The sequence below is a fragment of the Artibeus jamaicensis genome, unplaced genomic scaffold, assembly GCF_021234435.1.
Source record: "Artibeus jamaicensis isolate MK-2021 breed Jamaican fruit bat unplaced genomic scaffold, CSHL_Jam_final scaffold_916, whole genome shotgun sequence".
Taxonomy (NCBI): Eukaryota; Metazoa; Chordata; class Mammalia; order Chiroptera; family Phyllostomidae; genus Artibeus; species Artibeus jamaicensis.
In genome coordinates, this window is record NW_026522059.1 from 13,361,767 (window position 1) to 13,378,315 (window position 16,549).

A 16,549-nucleotide genomic window follows, 5' to 3' on the forward strand; every position below is an offset into this window, starting at 1 on the left:
CTCGCTTTTTTTTTCAGGGGATATATTTTGTGAGAGTTACTTTCATTTACGGAAAAGTTAAAGAGTAAAGGTAAGTAGAACTTTAAAAAAACACTCAGTGAAAACAGGACCTAAGTTTACCCCATTCTCTTTTCCTCCTGGGGAAAAGGAAAGGAATCGGGAAGCAAAACAGTACTTCTACAGTCCAAGAAATCCATGCTACCCTGGACTAAATACATGTGCCTGAAGATAGTATGCAAATATTATAAAGAGAATTACTCTTTAAATAGCAAACTAACCCAGGATCTACAATAGAAATATGTGCTAAATCCCTCTGCAACATGGGAAAAGCCATCCCTTCTTAAATACTTGCTTTGTAAAATAAACTTGCACTCACATGCACTGGTCATTCTCAGACCAGCACAGAATTACATATCTCTATGCTACCCTCTTCTGAATGCTCCTTGCTTTTTCTGTGAAGACGCCACTCATAGTGTATTCCTCCAGAACTTCACAACTTGTCAGAAACTGGTCAAATGTCAGAGACAATAAAAATGCAGCGACTAAGCTTAATGAAATTGGGATGGCATGAAGTGAGACATTCTCTCTTAATGACAGAATGTTCATCAGAACATTTGTTTCTCACGCCTTAAGTCAAGACCAGAGTAGCTACTGAACATTCTGCGCTCAAACTGGTCCTTCTGAATCCTGCCTGATCTGCCTCAACACCCAAGGTGCAGTTCTCTGCAGCTGTACTGGTTTTGCCACACAAAGGACAACCCCACAGAGCTGGATGGTCTCAATAAGGCCAAGACCTCAGTGGGTGCTGGGCCATGGCCTGGAATCTCTGGGCAAACATCAGAATCAAAATCTGTAGGTATCAGTATTGCGGAAAGACAGTGTCAGCAGGAGTTAAACAAATAAGCAAAGAAACACTAACAGCAGTAGCAGAACCACAAGTAGCAGCTGAGGCTTAAGAGGGGAAAGCTTTGGGCCTATCCCCACGGCTGACACCAGCTGCTAACGACCTCCTCCTCTGCAGCTGCCACGTGCTTTCCCATGGAGGCCCTGGCATCTGTCCCCTCCTGCCACACCCAGCACAAACTGTTGTCTGAAAACCATACACAGGAAAGGATAACTTGTCCCACACTCCTGGTGTGTTTTCTCTCTCTTCATCTCACCTCTTCTACCCAACCTAAGAAACATTCTCAAATCTACAGGAAAAAAAAATGACTCTTTTTGTAGAACTGAGCAAGTCAGTGTTCTTTCTGAACTCTTCCCGGGACAGCCCCATCCCAGACAGCCCCAGTGAACATTGCTCCTGCTGCCCCTGTGCCCCACTGGCACTGCCACGGGGAGCAGCTGCCGCTGGCGCGCTGTCTGACCCACTAAGCCCTCTCTTCCCACCCTGTCTCCAGTGTTGTTCTCCAAGTAGCTGGTAACCCATGAAAACAGTCCCTGAAGGAAGCTTCCAAGTTCGGTCAAGGCTGATAAATACTGGAGCAGGGATCTCGGACGTGGACCCTGCCCTCCCTGGCGGATAACAAGAGGGAAAAAGGAAGGCGTGATGATTTACCACAGAAGAAGAGGGCTGATCATTTTCCCTGCTGTCTTTTCCTAACCACCAAACTCATAGAAACCCAGCACGTAAGAGCCAGCACCCAATACGGGGAAGTGAGCTCCTGGTCTGGAAGAATGGTACGAATAACAGGACAGGAGAGTGATTTTCCTTCACCTCCCATTCTCTCCACTGGAGGAGTTTGTAACTTACTTTCAGGTTTATTGATTCCAAAGCTGATGAAAGCCACAACTTAAATATCAGCATTAGCCTTTTAGAAAAAGAATCACAAATACTCTACTGTTCGTAAATGATTCACACTCCAATCATTTTGAAATAAGGTTTACTATAAGAGTAAGTGCACAAGGGTATAAAATAATTCCTCATCACTTATTGAACACTTACTGTCTTCCATTTGCATGATGATTTTGGCACGTGACAAAGCCCTTTCACGTGCTCTCTCTCCAAGTAACGAGACTCTGGCGAGAGCCTGCTCGGTGCCAGAATCCTGCTTGCTGCCCCCAACTCCCACTTGTGAGGCAGAAAGGAAGTTCACAGGAGGGCGGTGTGCGTGTTGGAAAAGCCTCCAATTCAAAGACAGTCCAACACTCTCCACCAGGCTTCTCTACACGGACTTCACATACAATGATCTCCATTTCCTAACCGCCCCCCCCCCCAATCTGAATGGGTAGTAATTTCCTGACTCCAGGATACATCTTCTCTGCTGTTTAGTAGAATGGAAGTACATTCCTTCCACTTGGGTGTCAACAGTAGCTTCTGGGTAGTAACTTTTGGGCTAGTTCCTGCTGTTCCGAGACAGGTAGTGTCTAGTAGAGCTAAGTTTCCCTGTTAAAGGTCACCAGTAGGGGTACCCCCCTAAGACATTCCTTATGACAACCTAAAGTTCCTTAAGTTCAATGTGCAGTAAAATGAACTATCTATCTTTTCTCTATTCTGTATGCCCTAAATTCCACATCTGAGATTTATTTTATTGTATCTTGGTCTTTAGTTTAATGAGCTGGCTTTTACCTTTTATCTGCATACTGCATTAACACTTGCAAGAAGCAAACTCAGGCAAGCAACTCAACATTTACTGAATATATTTTTTGAAAAAGGCAATAGCAAGGCTGTAAGTTTCTGGAAAGGCAGTCTGTTAATACAAAAATCAAACAATTTGAAGGAACTGCAATTTCCTACATCTTAGCTAAAATTCGTTGCCTGGTAAATTGCTTTTAGGGAACCAGCTCGTGATTGGATGAGATTATGGTAATTAGCATATTTAGTCTAGGTAGATTAGCATAACTGAAATGCCTGAACCGTTTTCTCTTCATTAAGCATTCCTCATTACATTCTTAATACTTCCCCCCACCCCACTTCCCTCCTCACAGCTGGCAAAATAGTAACTGCAGTTTATCTTCCCATTCAAATCATTATACATTCAAAACGAGTGGAGTTTAAATTAAGTTTTCAAAACCACATAGCCTGCAAGACCTGGTTTAACAGTTAGTAGAGAAAAGTGACCATTCTATCTTGTCAAAACATAAACACTTTCTAGAAATAAATGAGATTTTTTTTTCCAACAGAGGACGGAAAAAAAACCATTCATCTACTTGTTTGTTTGCAAAAGTTATCACACTAGAATGTGACAATCTTATAAGCACAATTCTGTTTCATATTTGTCCTGTTGTTACAGCTTTAACCTTCTAAATTACTAGTGGAAGACACCATTAAATTGCAGTCCAGCATCCTCCTTATAAACAGGGACCCTCTCAGTTCTATCACTTTCTGGCTGAATGACCGGTTAGTTTAAATGCCTCAGTTTTCGCATCTGCAACATGAGGATAAGAAGCACATCTTCTATGGTGAATTGCTGTAAAGATTAAAGATAGAAAGATACACACACACACTTAGAAGAGTCCTTGGCAGGTAACCCATGCCATGTGTTACAGTTATCGTCATGCGTCCTACACCACAAACAGAAGTGATATTGTCGGGCTTCTTATGTAACTGCTCTACTCCAACTTCCTGTCAAGTATCTCTGAGATCAGCCTACAGAAGAAACCTGAGGTGGATTTCAGATGTCGTAATCAGAATCTCATTGTTGCGTGGGCAAACTTCAAGAGAAAAGATTCGTACACAAAATATATAAAGATAACTAATGATCTGAAACATCTTAGTACGAAACCCCACTAATAGGAATGATTTCTATGTGCTTATTCATCTTCAAATTAAGAATGTTCTGAGGTTTGCTCGACTATTTATGGCATCTTTGTTTTGTGTTAAGACCAATACTGTAAAATATATATATGTTAAATATCAGTCCCTTCCGGTGTGGTAATAATGCATTACTGAGAGTGATAAATATCATTGCATTCTTTGGCCCCTCAAAAAGAAAGCAAAATGGTTCCTTAAAAAATTTAAATAACTTGTCTTTCCTCACTCTAATGTGGCATCCAAATGAAATTTTTATAGTGGTTCTATTGAGGTAATTCACATACCACACACTTTATCCACTTAATGTGATAATTCAATGGTTTTAAGCACAGAGTTATGGATGGAAATTACCGCAAGCAAGTTTAGAACATTTTCATCACTCCAAAAAGACATTCTATCACCTGTTAGCAATCCCTCTCCATTCCCCCTGTTGCTGCTGCTGGCAACTTTTTTATTTCTACAGATTCGCCTCTTCCGAGTATTCCATATAAATGCGAATACAGTATGTGCCCTTTTAGGTCTGACTTCTTTCATTTAGCATAACATTTTCGAGGGTCCTCCATGGCACATATCAGTACTTTATCCCCTTTTTCTATTGTATAGGTATACCACACTTGGTTTATCCAATGATCAGTTGATGGATAACAGTGTTGTTTCTGTTTTGGGGTATTATGGACAATGCTGCTGTGAATGTGTCTTTATAAATTTTTATGCAGACATGTGTTTTCATTTCTCTGGAATGTACATACCTAGAGTAAAATTGCTGGGTCACATGGTCCCGGTTTAACCTTTGAGGAAATGCCAGGCTGTTTTCCTCATCATTTTACCTGTGGCTGCATCATTTTCCCTGTCCACCAGCAGCGTGTAAGGGTTCCAACTTCCCCAAATCCTTGCCAACAGTTGTTGTTATATCTTTTTCTTATTATAGCCATCCTGGAAGTGTGAAGGGGCATCCAAATGCACTCTTTAGATGTAAAAACATGGAGATACACTGGACAAGTAAGTACCATATCTTGTGACCAGGGGAAGCAAGAAGAGATTAGGAAAAGGATCCCAAGGGTCAGGCTGGAAAAGGAAGAGGAAACGTCTTTGTCTGATACTCAATTTCAAGTCCTTACGCAGCCAACTGCTCCATCCCAAGGGTCAGGATTGTGAACGGGTGCTCAATTTCACACCTGGAGCTTATAATAATCATAACAACTTACCTTGGTTTATTGATTTATTTCACAACGTTCCTTTCCATGTTATATTCCATTGGACCCAACACCACAAACCTTATCTGGGAGGATATTATTATTCCCATTCTGCAGGTAAGAGCAGTAAGACCCAGAGTGGCTAACTGATTCCACCCCCCACCCAAAAGGTAGTTAAAATAAATGAATATATACATTAAAAATGTTAAATGAATAAAATGCACAGAGCTGGGCTTGGATGCTGATTTTTTGAATTTCAAATCCCAATCCTTAGTTTCTTCTTTCCTCATCACCTTCATTTACCTCATCTTTGGTGACCCAGAAAGTAATGGGGAAGCAAGAGAAGACAGCGAGCAAGTATATGTGTGTGTGTGTGTGTGTGTGTGTGTGTGTGTGTGTGTGTGTAGCAATTGGAGGCAGGAGGCCTGAACATCACAAAGTCCCCATAGTCAGACTGTAAGAGAGCAGCCAGGGATGTAAAAACAAGTTAGAACAGTGACACCAAGGATGGTAGCATGCCCACTCCGGAATGAGAGGTCCCTGCAGAAATCAAGGAGCCAGGGCATAAGACCACCTGAGTCCCTAAATTCTGATTTTGTGTTATCTGTACTTACAGCAGTGTATATAATCACACATACTATATTTATCCAAACATGTATTGAGCAATTATTTATGTGCCAGGCACAAGGCTAAGATGAGATCTTTTAAAAAAGCAATGACTATAATTTTCCAAAGTAAAATTAAATAGCTAACACTTACTAAACTTTTTACATATAGCACCACATTTAATCCTCACAAAATTCCTGCAAGAAGAGAGAAGTGGAAACTGAGGCACAGAGAAGTTAGGTAAATTGTCCCAAGGTCACAGAATGAAGAAAGGGTGGAGGCGGAATAAGAACCCAGGCAGCCTGGGCCTATTCCTTGTGTTCTCCACCACCACCCAGTCCTTTCTGCCAGATCTTGCCTGGCTGGAAGTCACATGTGGTGACACAGGAGACCAATAATACTATTAAATTCCAGCAGCCATTTCTTGAATGTCAATTAATACATGAAGTCCAGGAAAAAATTCTCACAATCAGCCCAAGAAGTACTTATCTTATTACCACTGTAGAGGAGGAAAGAGTTCCAGAGAAGTAAATTAACTTGTCCAAGGTCTGAGAGCTATAACAGCTAATGCAGACGTGATGCTTACTGCATATATACCAGGCGCTGTTCTAGGCACCAACTCATCTGATCTCATCATAACGCAATGAGGCAGGCTCCATTATTATCCTATCATCTTAGTTAAGAAACTTGTCCAAGGTCCTACACTAGTAAGTGGCAAAACCAAGACTCACTCTGGCTTAATGTCCTCAACAGAACAAAATGCTGGGAGGGGGAGGGGTATAAGGGGACTAAATGATACTGGAAAAAACATACAATAAAGATAAAATTTTAAAAAGTGCTGACTCTTGGCTACAAAGTAGCAAAGCAGCAATTCAAACCCAGGTCTGTCTTAACTCTACAGCCAGAGAGAGAGAGAGCCCTCTACCTTCTTACCAATATGCTAAGCATGGCCCTCAAACCTACTGTAGCGCCAAAGGGTGTTAGGGGACAAGGGAGTAAGAGGAGCTCTGGGGGCCACCAAGAAAAAGCATTTAAACTGCATTGTTGGACAAAGAGCGGCACCATGCAATTTATTTAAGGCAAGAAAATGTATCCAATTGAGGACTTTGAAAGGACAATGTAGTGATCAGAAGCAAACAAATTATCTAAAAGTGTTTCAGAGTGAATTAGAAAATCATAACTGTTTTATTTTTTTCAGTTAGAAACATTCTTGATGAAGGAATACAAGCATTCATTCACTTAAACCTGGCTATATAGTTAAAAAAAATCATTAAGAAATAGAAATAGGCAATTCTTGTAACATTACACTCAATTCTTACATCCAATATTTACTTCCTCAATGCAAGCAGGGTGAATGCCAAACCTTAGGGATCTCTGCAGGGTTTTCTCTCCTTCAAGTCTGTCCGAAACACAGCATTTAGAAACCATAATGAGCCTGAAGATTCGGACCAAGAACTGGAAGGAACCCTGTGCGTGCTGCTACCGCGGGGCGCGAGGACAGCAGGCAAGTTGTGGCTTAAACACCGCAGAGGTCGGGTTTTTCCCTGGCAAACTGATTTACGACCAGAAAAGGGAAGCTGCGGAACCGGTCAGACCATAAGCACAATTCTCAAACAGGAATCCAAGAAGGATCAGGAATGGGATGTATAGAGAAAGCGGTGTTAGTTTTAAGGAAGGTCACTGCCCGACCTGGATGAGACCTGTCAAAACCTAATTCTGGCAGCAGCGGGGCCGATGGACTCTGTTGCCCAAAATGTGCGCGCTAGGGCAGTTGACTCGGCCGCAGCGCGGCGGACAAGGTGCCTCCACGCCCCCTTGCGGGCCCAAATTACGACTGATGAGGACGTGCCTCTTAGTGATAGGTAAAGTAATTCAGAAATGTTCTCCCATTTTAGCTCTCATAACCGCCTTTTAAGAGAGCCGCGGTGATCAGCCCCATTTTACAGATGAAATGCTGAGGCTCAGGGAAGTGAAGCAGGACTTGACAGCAAACAGAAAAACCTTAAATGAGGGCGATCGTTGGGCTGGATCCTTTTATCCAAGACTAAATAGGAGGGGACTGGAGCCGACTGGGTCCGGCTGGGGCCCCCACACCGACCCCTCTGGCTCTGCGGGTGGATTAGGAGCTGGCTGTCAAGCGGTAGGCCTGGTAGCGAATGCCCGGGTGCCAGGAAAGAGGGAGCGCGCGCTGTGGGCGGCAGCGCGTCTGCGGACGCACCGCGCACCACTCGCTCGCCTGCGTCCGCCTCCAGAGCCCCGCTCTAGTGCCCCAGGGCGCCGGGCTGCAGCAGCCAGGCACGGGCGCCAGGCGGACAGTCCACTCGCCAGCAGCGGTCCCGGAGCCCCGCGTGCGTCGCGGGGCAAGAGCCACGGCGCGCGTGCGCGCAGAACAGCTGCAGACACGGACTGGCAGTATCACCGCGAGCCCACCGGCACTACCCCACGCCTTACCGTAGCTGCTCCCCGGTGACCAGGACCTCAGCCATGCGCTCCAGCTCCCTTTGCTGCGCCCCGCCAGTCCCGCTGGGGCTGCTATCGCTGCCACCGCTGCCAGCGCTGCCAGTGCTGCCGCCCTCCATGCTCCCAGCCGCGCGGCTACCACTGCCTTCGCTGGCCGCAGCGGGTTTGGGTGTTAAATCAGTCTGCCCTTACAGAGGCCTCTCTCGCCATATTTGTTAGGGGCAATCCCGTTGCTCAGACAAGATTGGCTGGAAAGGGAATCCCTGTGGGTGGACTGGCGAACTAGGCCAGTCGGCTACAAGAACTCCAGCTTGGGGGCGTGGCTGAAGCCCGCGTGGTCGGGGGCGGGGCCGAGGGACGAAAATATAAACATCTGGACCGGGCGCGGGTTCTGCGTTTCGTGTGCCCGTGGAGCTCGAATTAAGTGAGCACCTTTTCTTTTACTCACGAAGCTCCTGCTGTGGACCCTAGGGACAAGCTGGGAGGTTGCTAAACAAGTGTGAAGATATTTTAATTATACTGCCCATATCCCAAATTGCTAAAAACTAAATAACAGTATAGCTAAATAGTGAGCGGGAAGAATATACAGGTCACTGCAGGGCACGAAGAAATAAATTTTTCTTCCCCAATCCCCTTCACCAAAGACAGTTTACTTATCTGGAGGTGTTACCAACAACGAACTCTGGCCTGGGAATCAGACAGTGGTGGAATTCGGCTTCCCACCTACAGTTAATTCTCAGTTTACAAAACAAAAAATAATCGTGGCTACCACTTGTTGACATCTGCTACATTAAAGATGCTTCAGGTGGTTGCCACCTTCTTTAGTCAGTGCAACAAATCATAAGATAGGTATTGTCCTCATTTTTATCTGCAGAAGGCTCAGAGAGATGGGGAGACTTGTCTAAGGCAAGCAGCTAATAAGCACAAGAAATATTAAGAATGAATCCCAGGATATTCTGGCTTTAAAGTTGTGTTCTTAAAGATTGCCTCTTAAAATAGAGGCACCAATATGTCTCAGTGTCTTTCATCACAGTGTGGACCAAAAAAAATAGTTTTTTCCTATGGAATAACCTCACATGGTAATCTGATCACTCATTCCTAACTGGGCGGGTTATAGTGGGTCATAACACCCAGGCAAAGGCCTGTCTTTGCCTTAGGCAAGCCCTGCTCATTGTTCCTGTGCAAGGTTAATGCACCTTTGAAATGCCTCTTTCCTGACGCTCCTTCTATAGCAGGAGACAGCACAGAATGTTAACTACCCTGTACTCTGACCCCCATCTTGCTTTCTCCCACCTCCTTCTATTCCTCCTTATGTCCCCTCCTTAATCTCAAATGTATGAAACTGCACATTTACTCTCTGCAGCATTTATTTCAGTCTGTTGAGCTCCTGCTTCCAGATGTAGACTCTGTTCGGCTCAAATAAATTTTTATAAAAATTCTCCCCTGGTTTGGGCGTTCTTAGGTTGCCAACGCATAGTGATCTCCAGTTGGCAGACCATGCTTTAAAGACTGCTGGTTAATGGTGAATGGCTGTGTAAGACAGTGAGCCAAACATGCAGAAGAATATTGTCAATGATGAAGCTTAATAACATGTTAACTATCATTGTTGATGCCTTTTAATACACATCTGTATTATTTCTGCCACATCTTAAGATTACCTTAAATTCCACCTCTCTGTGATACTGGCTTGCATTCCCCAAGCAGTTTGTTGCTCTTTTCACTGAAATCTTATATGGTATCAGGAGTCTTAATTTTTAACCATTAATAAAAGTCTTGATTCTCCTGCCACTACAATTTTTATTCTTCTTCTACACATAGAAACAAATTGGTGGTTTAACAATGTCCTGGTTAGATATTTCTGTTGATAGATTCTTAAAGGGAACTTGTCTTTAGAAAATGTCAAGTTAGAGAAAAATAAAATTTTCATGTATTTATCATTCACATTCATTTTTAATCTCTCTGTGGTGTTTGAGTCACGTTTCTGTAGTGATAAAAATACAACACTGTAAATAAACGTGAGGTCCTTGGGTCTTCCAGTCCCAGCTCTGCTGACTTCCTAAGAAGTCTCTGTCTCAAGCTTGGTTCTCCACAGTCCTTGATGCAATAGAGAGGGCAAGGGAAAAAATGCTTAATACTTTGGTATATACTGCCACCTACTGGCTTCTTCTGTAATGACACTAAATGATAGTGGGTCTCATAAGAAAAAGGCCTCTCTTAAGAGTGCCTTTTAGAAAATTTTGGGTGCAGGCTATGGTTTGTCACGTTACTGGAGATGCTACTGGCTTTTGGTGAGCAGGAACCAGGAATGCTAGATGTTCCCATTTGCTTGGGACATCACTTCACAAAAAAGAATTGAATTGTCCTAAATCCAGAATGTTTTTCTTATATCCTGTAGATATTCGTGTGGATGAAAAGTCTATTCGCTGTTTCCTGAGCCTATAACATAATTTGGATTTACATAGAAACACAATGTATTTTATAAACAATTTAATATAATCCTGAGTTGTCCAGGATGCAATTATTGTACACATCAAGAAAGGACTGTATTTTATTCACTTCAGAACTTTACCCAGAAAGGTTCATCATTGTGTAAAATCCTTTCATTTCATTGTGCCCTGGCTGGTGTGGCTCAGAGGGTTGAGCACTGGCCTGCAAACCAAAAGGTCACTGGTTTGATTCCCAGTCAGGGCACGCGCCTGGGTTTTGGCCCAGGTCCCTGGTTGAGAGGCAACCAGTCAGTCAACCTATCTGTCACACATCAATATTTCTCTCCCTCCTTTCCCATCTCTCTAAAAATAAATAAATAAATTCTTATAAAAAATAAAAGGAGATAAAATAAGAGTCGATGTTTAGTAAACAAATGTTTGTTGGGCTCATCTGGAAACAGTGCAATATTTTGATTAAGGGCTTTGCTAGGTTCATCTCTGTTTATGGAGCACTAGTTCAGACTGAACTATACTTACCTATGATAACACCCACCTTCCTGAATTAGGTCCTCATTTGTTCTCTGTCTAAATCTTTTTGGTGGGGAGGGGAAGGTCAAAGATTCTTTCTGAGTCTTTTGTTTCTCAAAAATAGCTTAAAATAATATCTTAAAAAGGCATATTTTTGGGTGGCAAGCTCTGTTGCCCTTCGAAAGCAATCTAGGAAGTCACAGATACCTGCAGAAACCCAATTCACTGCTAAACAAGTCGGGAGCAAAGAAGTACTAATGAGAGAATGAGGAAATATTGCAAACGTGTGATAATGGAAGGTCGTGTTTCAAAATTTATGGGATACTGCCAAAAAGAGCTTAGAGAAAAATTCATACTTTTAACTGTTTACATTAGAAAAGAAGGAAGGCCTAGAATCAATGGTAAAAAACTAGAAAGAAAAAGTAAAGTGAATCCAAACTAAGTAGCAGTTTAAAAATTAAATAAACAAAAAACTAAAACAAGTAGCAGTTTAATAAATATATACATACATAAACACAAACCTAAATAAGTAGTTCATGTTTACCAAATATTCCCTTTTATTTTGTAAGAGACATGAGATCACTTTGGGCACAATGAGTGTTGCTGGCGATGTTGGCTCTCTGTTCTCGAGTTTGGTAAAGAAAGAATTCAGAGCCCCAGACTCTGGCCCAAGGAGTTTAGTTAGCAGGCAAAGTGAAAGTATACTCCAAGGGAAGGTTCAAGGGGCTGTTCAGAGCACTGCCTTGGCCTTTTAGAAGGAAAGTCACAAAGGAAGAAGTGAGTCAGCTGGGCTGCATGGACCCGGGAAACCAGTTGCAGAGGCAAAAGAAGGCCCTTGGAGTAGGTAGAGTCTGGGGTTAGCCTGAGAGGAGCTGGAACTGCCCACTTGTCCCCCCTGTGGCGAGTCTCCTGTTCCCCTTTCCACTTAGGAGAAAGCCAAGACACACATCTGAAGGGAGAAGAGGAAGGGGAAGGGTGTGGATTCACCCAGGGAGAGCAGGTGCTGGGTCTTTTTTTCTAAGAATTTTTATCTGTTTTCTGAAAGGCAGGGATGTTAGGGGACGTCCCAAGGGAGAACCTCAGCTTTCCAGGTGAGTCCTTTTGTTACAGAATAGCAAGTGGGTTCCTGGTGCCTGCCGCCATCCTCTAGGCAAAATTCCAGAGGCCCAGGTTTGGTGATAAAGGAAAGAAGTCTTTATTCAAAAGCTACCTAACTTTGGGATAATAGCTTTCCACTTGCATTAGTCACTTAAGCTTACCAATTCCGGCTAAAATCTTTAACTCTTTAGTTTCAGCTTTAATCATTTAAAGCTAAACTCTTTAACACCGGAGTTTTATCTTTCCCTTGGTTAGTTTTTAATTATTTTATTTCTATAGCGTGAGTTTACTAACTGAAACCATGTCAGATACAAAAGTTACCCACTTTAGGAAGAATGGCAGACTTCTACCTCAGAGGTCGTCCCTTCCAGAACACCCAGAATAACCCTGCCACCCTCTGCCAGGCTGGCCTGATCCTAGGGGGCACCCTGGAGTCCCTTCATCCAGCTGCAGAAATGTCATCCCAGAATCCTCCAGGAAGAAGAGCCTGAGAGCCAGCGTCTGCCCTCTTCATTTTACATCTTCTGGCAGCTCACAGTTCCTTGCACTCCGGAAGCAGGGCGTCAGCTTCTCAGCCCATCCGGTCCTAGGCTGTTCACCATCACCTCCTTTGGTCTCTCCCTGCTCCTCCCCAGTGATCTGATCAGGTCTCTCCATACCACTTTAATGTGCAGACTTATCAAAATAAGCATATAGGATCAGGAACTAGAAGATTGTAGTTTCTGCTGGTTGGTAGGTGCTGGGGTAAGGGAGTCATTGGGCATTGCATCCGATCCTGAAGCCAGCCAGGGCACTGACTCGTCTAGTTTTGATACTTTTCTGAGCCTGGATCTGAAACACCACTGAGGGCTAGATGTTATCTCTAGTTTGGCCAAAACTCTCCTCTCTGTGGTCAACAGCCTTGTGACTTTGTTCCTAAGATTATTTGATGCAGAGCAGAAGCTCATCGTCCTGAGGGCCTAATGCTTAAGGGAGTGGTGCTGGGAGGGAGGAGGCCGGTGAGCCAGAGGGGTGGGCGAGGCCAGTCTGAGTCAGCTGGCCGTCTCATCTCCCCCTTCCTCTCGCCAAGGAATTCTCCTGTCTTTTTACTATCTTGCCTCAATGAGAATGCTTTGCAGTTGTCAAATCATTAAATGTTTTTTAAATGGGTGCAGTTTATCTTACTTAATTTACATCTTAATCAGGATGATTTTTTAAAATTTTTATTTAATTATTTTTCAAGTACATTTTTTTGTCTATTTCTCCCATTAATCAGGATGATTTAAAAGCAAAGGAGCCTTGAGGCAGAGAAGTACCTCCTGTGAATTTAGAGAATGTGGGGGGAGGGGTCGTAATAAGGATTGTATAAGGTCTTAAGGACTTTTCTTTTTACTCTGAAGATTGGAATCAATGGGAGATTTGAACCCATGACTGCCTCGCTCTTATTCTATCGCAGAGTTAACAGTGTAGATAACATATAGAGGGTACTCAGATCAGTAAATATATAAAAGATTTTCCTTTGGTGTTCAGGGTAGCATTTCTGTGAAACATGAAACAATACCACCATCTAGTGGCCCAAATCCTGATCGTTCTAAGAGCAAAGCCTTAAAGGTTTATTTAACAAAGGACATGAAGTTAAAAATTAAACTACTGTATTTCGAATAGAAGTAAATAAATCTTGTACAACAGAATTTCTTTATCTGAAGTGACTTTCGGCAAACACAAGGTAATATAGTTTCCAAGACACTATTTTATTCTGTTTCTCCTCCCACCTCTGATACTGGAGAGCCTTAATTTTGGCCTAGTGTTTAGTGGTAAATCACCTTCTCCCTGGCTAATCTCACTCACAGGCTTTCTTACAACTGCCCTATCCATGCATTTAAAAGCTTTATCTTTTAGCTCCTGGCCAAACCTTTGTTCAAATCCAAGTTCTGAAATAGGGTATTTGACAGAAGAGCGGGAATCAATAAAAACTACAGAAACTGTCAAGAAGTAAGACCACCCACCACCGCTTTAGCCATCCCTCCCCCCACCAGATCTATGCCTTAAAATGGGCAGAAACCAGCTCGACCCAACATGGTGACTCATTTCATCTACCAGTAACCTCTAGCCTCATTACACACTCATTATACAATAATATAGCAGCACGGACGCATGGTAAATGGCACACCTCACAGTGGCCATGATTGGAAAGGAAAAGTCCATAGAAGGACACAGAATGGCCAGTAGAGTCCTCTGGGAAATCTCCACCTCTTTACCTGGAGCATTGTGTGCATTCCTCCCTCTTATTGAACACCCTACCCCCTGATTAATAAACCTCAATAAAAGGAGCAATTCCGCTAAAGGGGGCTGCTCTGTCTGTGGAGTAGCCTGTTTTCTGTCTCCCTGCCTCACTAATTCACTCACTTTCATTTTAAACTGTGCTTGCTTGTGCTTGAACTGTTCCCTGCATGAAGCCAAGAAGCCACCATGGATGTGGGCCTGTGGGTCTTTAGACCAGCCCCTCCCTTCCAGAACACCTGCATCATCTCTAGGTCGAAGTTCAAGGCATGTCCTCACCTGTGTACTTCCATGGCCTCTCAATCTCCACATATCAAAACGAGAACCCATCCAGTCTCCCCCCGAATCTGTCCCGGCCCTTCCTGCAGCATGCCGCAGATGACAGGCAGTGCTCACACAGGGGCCTAGAATTCATTCTTGAGCCTTTCCCTCCCCTAGTCCCCATGTCAGAGCAAATAGCCACTGTTGTCTGCTCCATCTCAGAAATGATGTCTCAAGCCCAGTTGCCTTTATCACTCACTCAGGCTCTTACTGGTCTCCGTGTACTCCGACCTCTCTTCAATCTGTGCCACAGAATAGGATGAGCAACTCTTGCTTTCTCTCTTTTCCCGCTCCTCCTCTCTCTACTCTGTTCATGAATGACGTATCACCTGTCCATTTGAAGTTATTTGTCTGCACATTGGATTTTATAACACTGAGGAAAATATTTGTAAGGTATTTAATTACATACATTTAATGCATGAATATGCTCTCACTGCTACACTTCATACACTAAAGATAAACCAAAAAATCTCCTTTGAGGTCCTCTTCCACTTACCTCCTTAGAGGTAAACATTCTTACAATTCACTCATTTATTTATTCACTCAATTTTTCAGTAAATTTTTATGAAGATACATTATATGCTGGGCACTCTGCTTAATGATGTTTTAGTGAACTATATAGTTTTACCGCCCAAGAGATGATAAAAGACTTGAAGTAGTCACACAACTGAATGTAAAATTGCTTAAAGTCTGAGACTGAGAGTATTGGAGAGACCCGACCTGACTAGTGATAGTGAACGAGGGCCCACGCCAAGGCCATGGTTCCAACAGTTAATGCTTTTGGGTGCCTGGGCGTCACTGTGCTCTTCACTAAATCTGAAAAGAAGAAGAAAGAAGAGGGGAAATGAGAACAGAAAACGTGCTTGTGTGTAATTCTTACGTGAAGTGTGGTTTACTAAACAAAATTCCCCTTTCGGACTGGGAAACACTACATGCGAACACTACAATCACATGCGTGACGTTAGTGTGGTTGGCTGGCTCCGCTGAAGTTTTTCTGTGACTCAGTGGGCCTGTTAAACAAGTTTTTCTCTTTCCCTGTCACTAGATGAATAATTGAGTGAGCCTCAAACATTTAAGAAAAATATGTAGAAATATGTTTTTATTTTTTAAAAATATAGCCATTAACATGCTTTAAAAAAGCAATTCATAAAAGTGATCATTATTCTATTGGACGAGAGGAGTCCAGGTCCAGCTTCCTGCTGTAGCAGCAATCATCTGATGCCATTAATTAACTACTAATAAAGTTATTTAATGAATAAGATTAACAAATTCCAAAAGCTGCCATTTATTAAACATCCTTTGTTTTACATGCACTGTAGCATAGGTAGTATTTCTCCTTTTTACAGATAAGGAAGCCGGACTGAGAGAAATAAGCAAACTGCTCCGGGTCACATAGCTAGTGGGCCAGAGTTGGCCCGTCTGATGGAAATGCCAGCACGTCCTCAGACTAAGCTGCTTCCAGTTGTAGGGTATGTTTTCCATTTAAAAGAGCACCCAGCCCTGGCTGGTGTAGCTCAGTGGATTGAGCACGGGCCTGCGAACCAGAGGATCATGGTTTGATTCCCAGTCAGGGCACATGCCTGGGTTGCAGGCCAGTTCCCTGCAGGCCAGTTTCCTGCAGGCCAGTTCCCAGCAGGGGGCACACTAGAGGCAACCATACATTGATGTTTCTCTACCTCTCTCCTTTCCCTCTAAAGATATATAAATAAAATCTTGAAAAAAAAAAAAAAGAGCATCCACAGTAGTTGATTCCCTTCCTTATTGTAAGTTCTCATCAGGCAAAGCCCTTCATATTCAGCACTTTGCTCCACCGTATTCTTCATGCATTTCGCTGTAGTAAAATAAGGGTAACAAAGTCAGTATAGGAATCTTTCCACCGCCAACTAAAGCACCACCCAGCCGCCCCT

General features: G+C 43.2%; 1 protein-coding gene across 1 annotated transcript in view; it reads right to left on the reverse strand.

Moving 5' to 3' along the window:
• DEPTOR (DEP domain containing MTOR interacting protein) overlaps positions 1-8,266 on the reverse strand; it is a 116,690-nt gene extending 108,424 nt beyond the window's left edge. Inside the window, exon 1 of the mRNA XM_037166621.2 lies at positions 8,002-8,266. Within this exon, the coding sequence (XP_037022516.1) occupies positions 8,002-8,129 (128 nt within the window). The 5' untranslated portion in view covers positions 8,130-8,266. The remainder of the gene's footprint in view (positions 1-8,001) is intronic.
• Between the last annotated feature and the right edge of the window lie 8,283 nt (positions 8,267-16,549).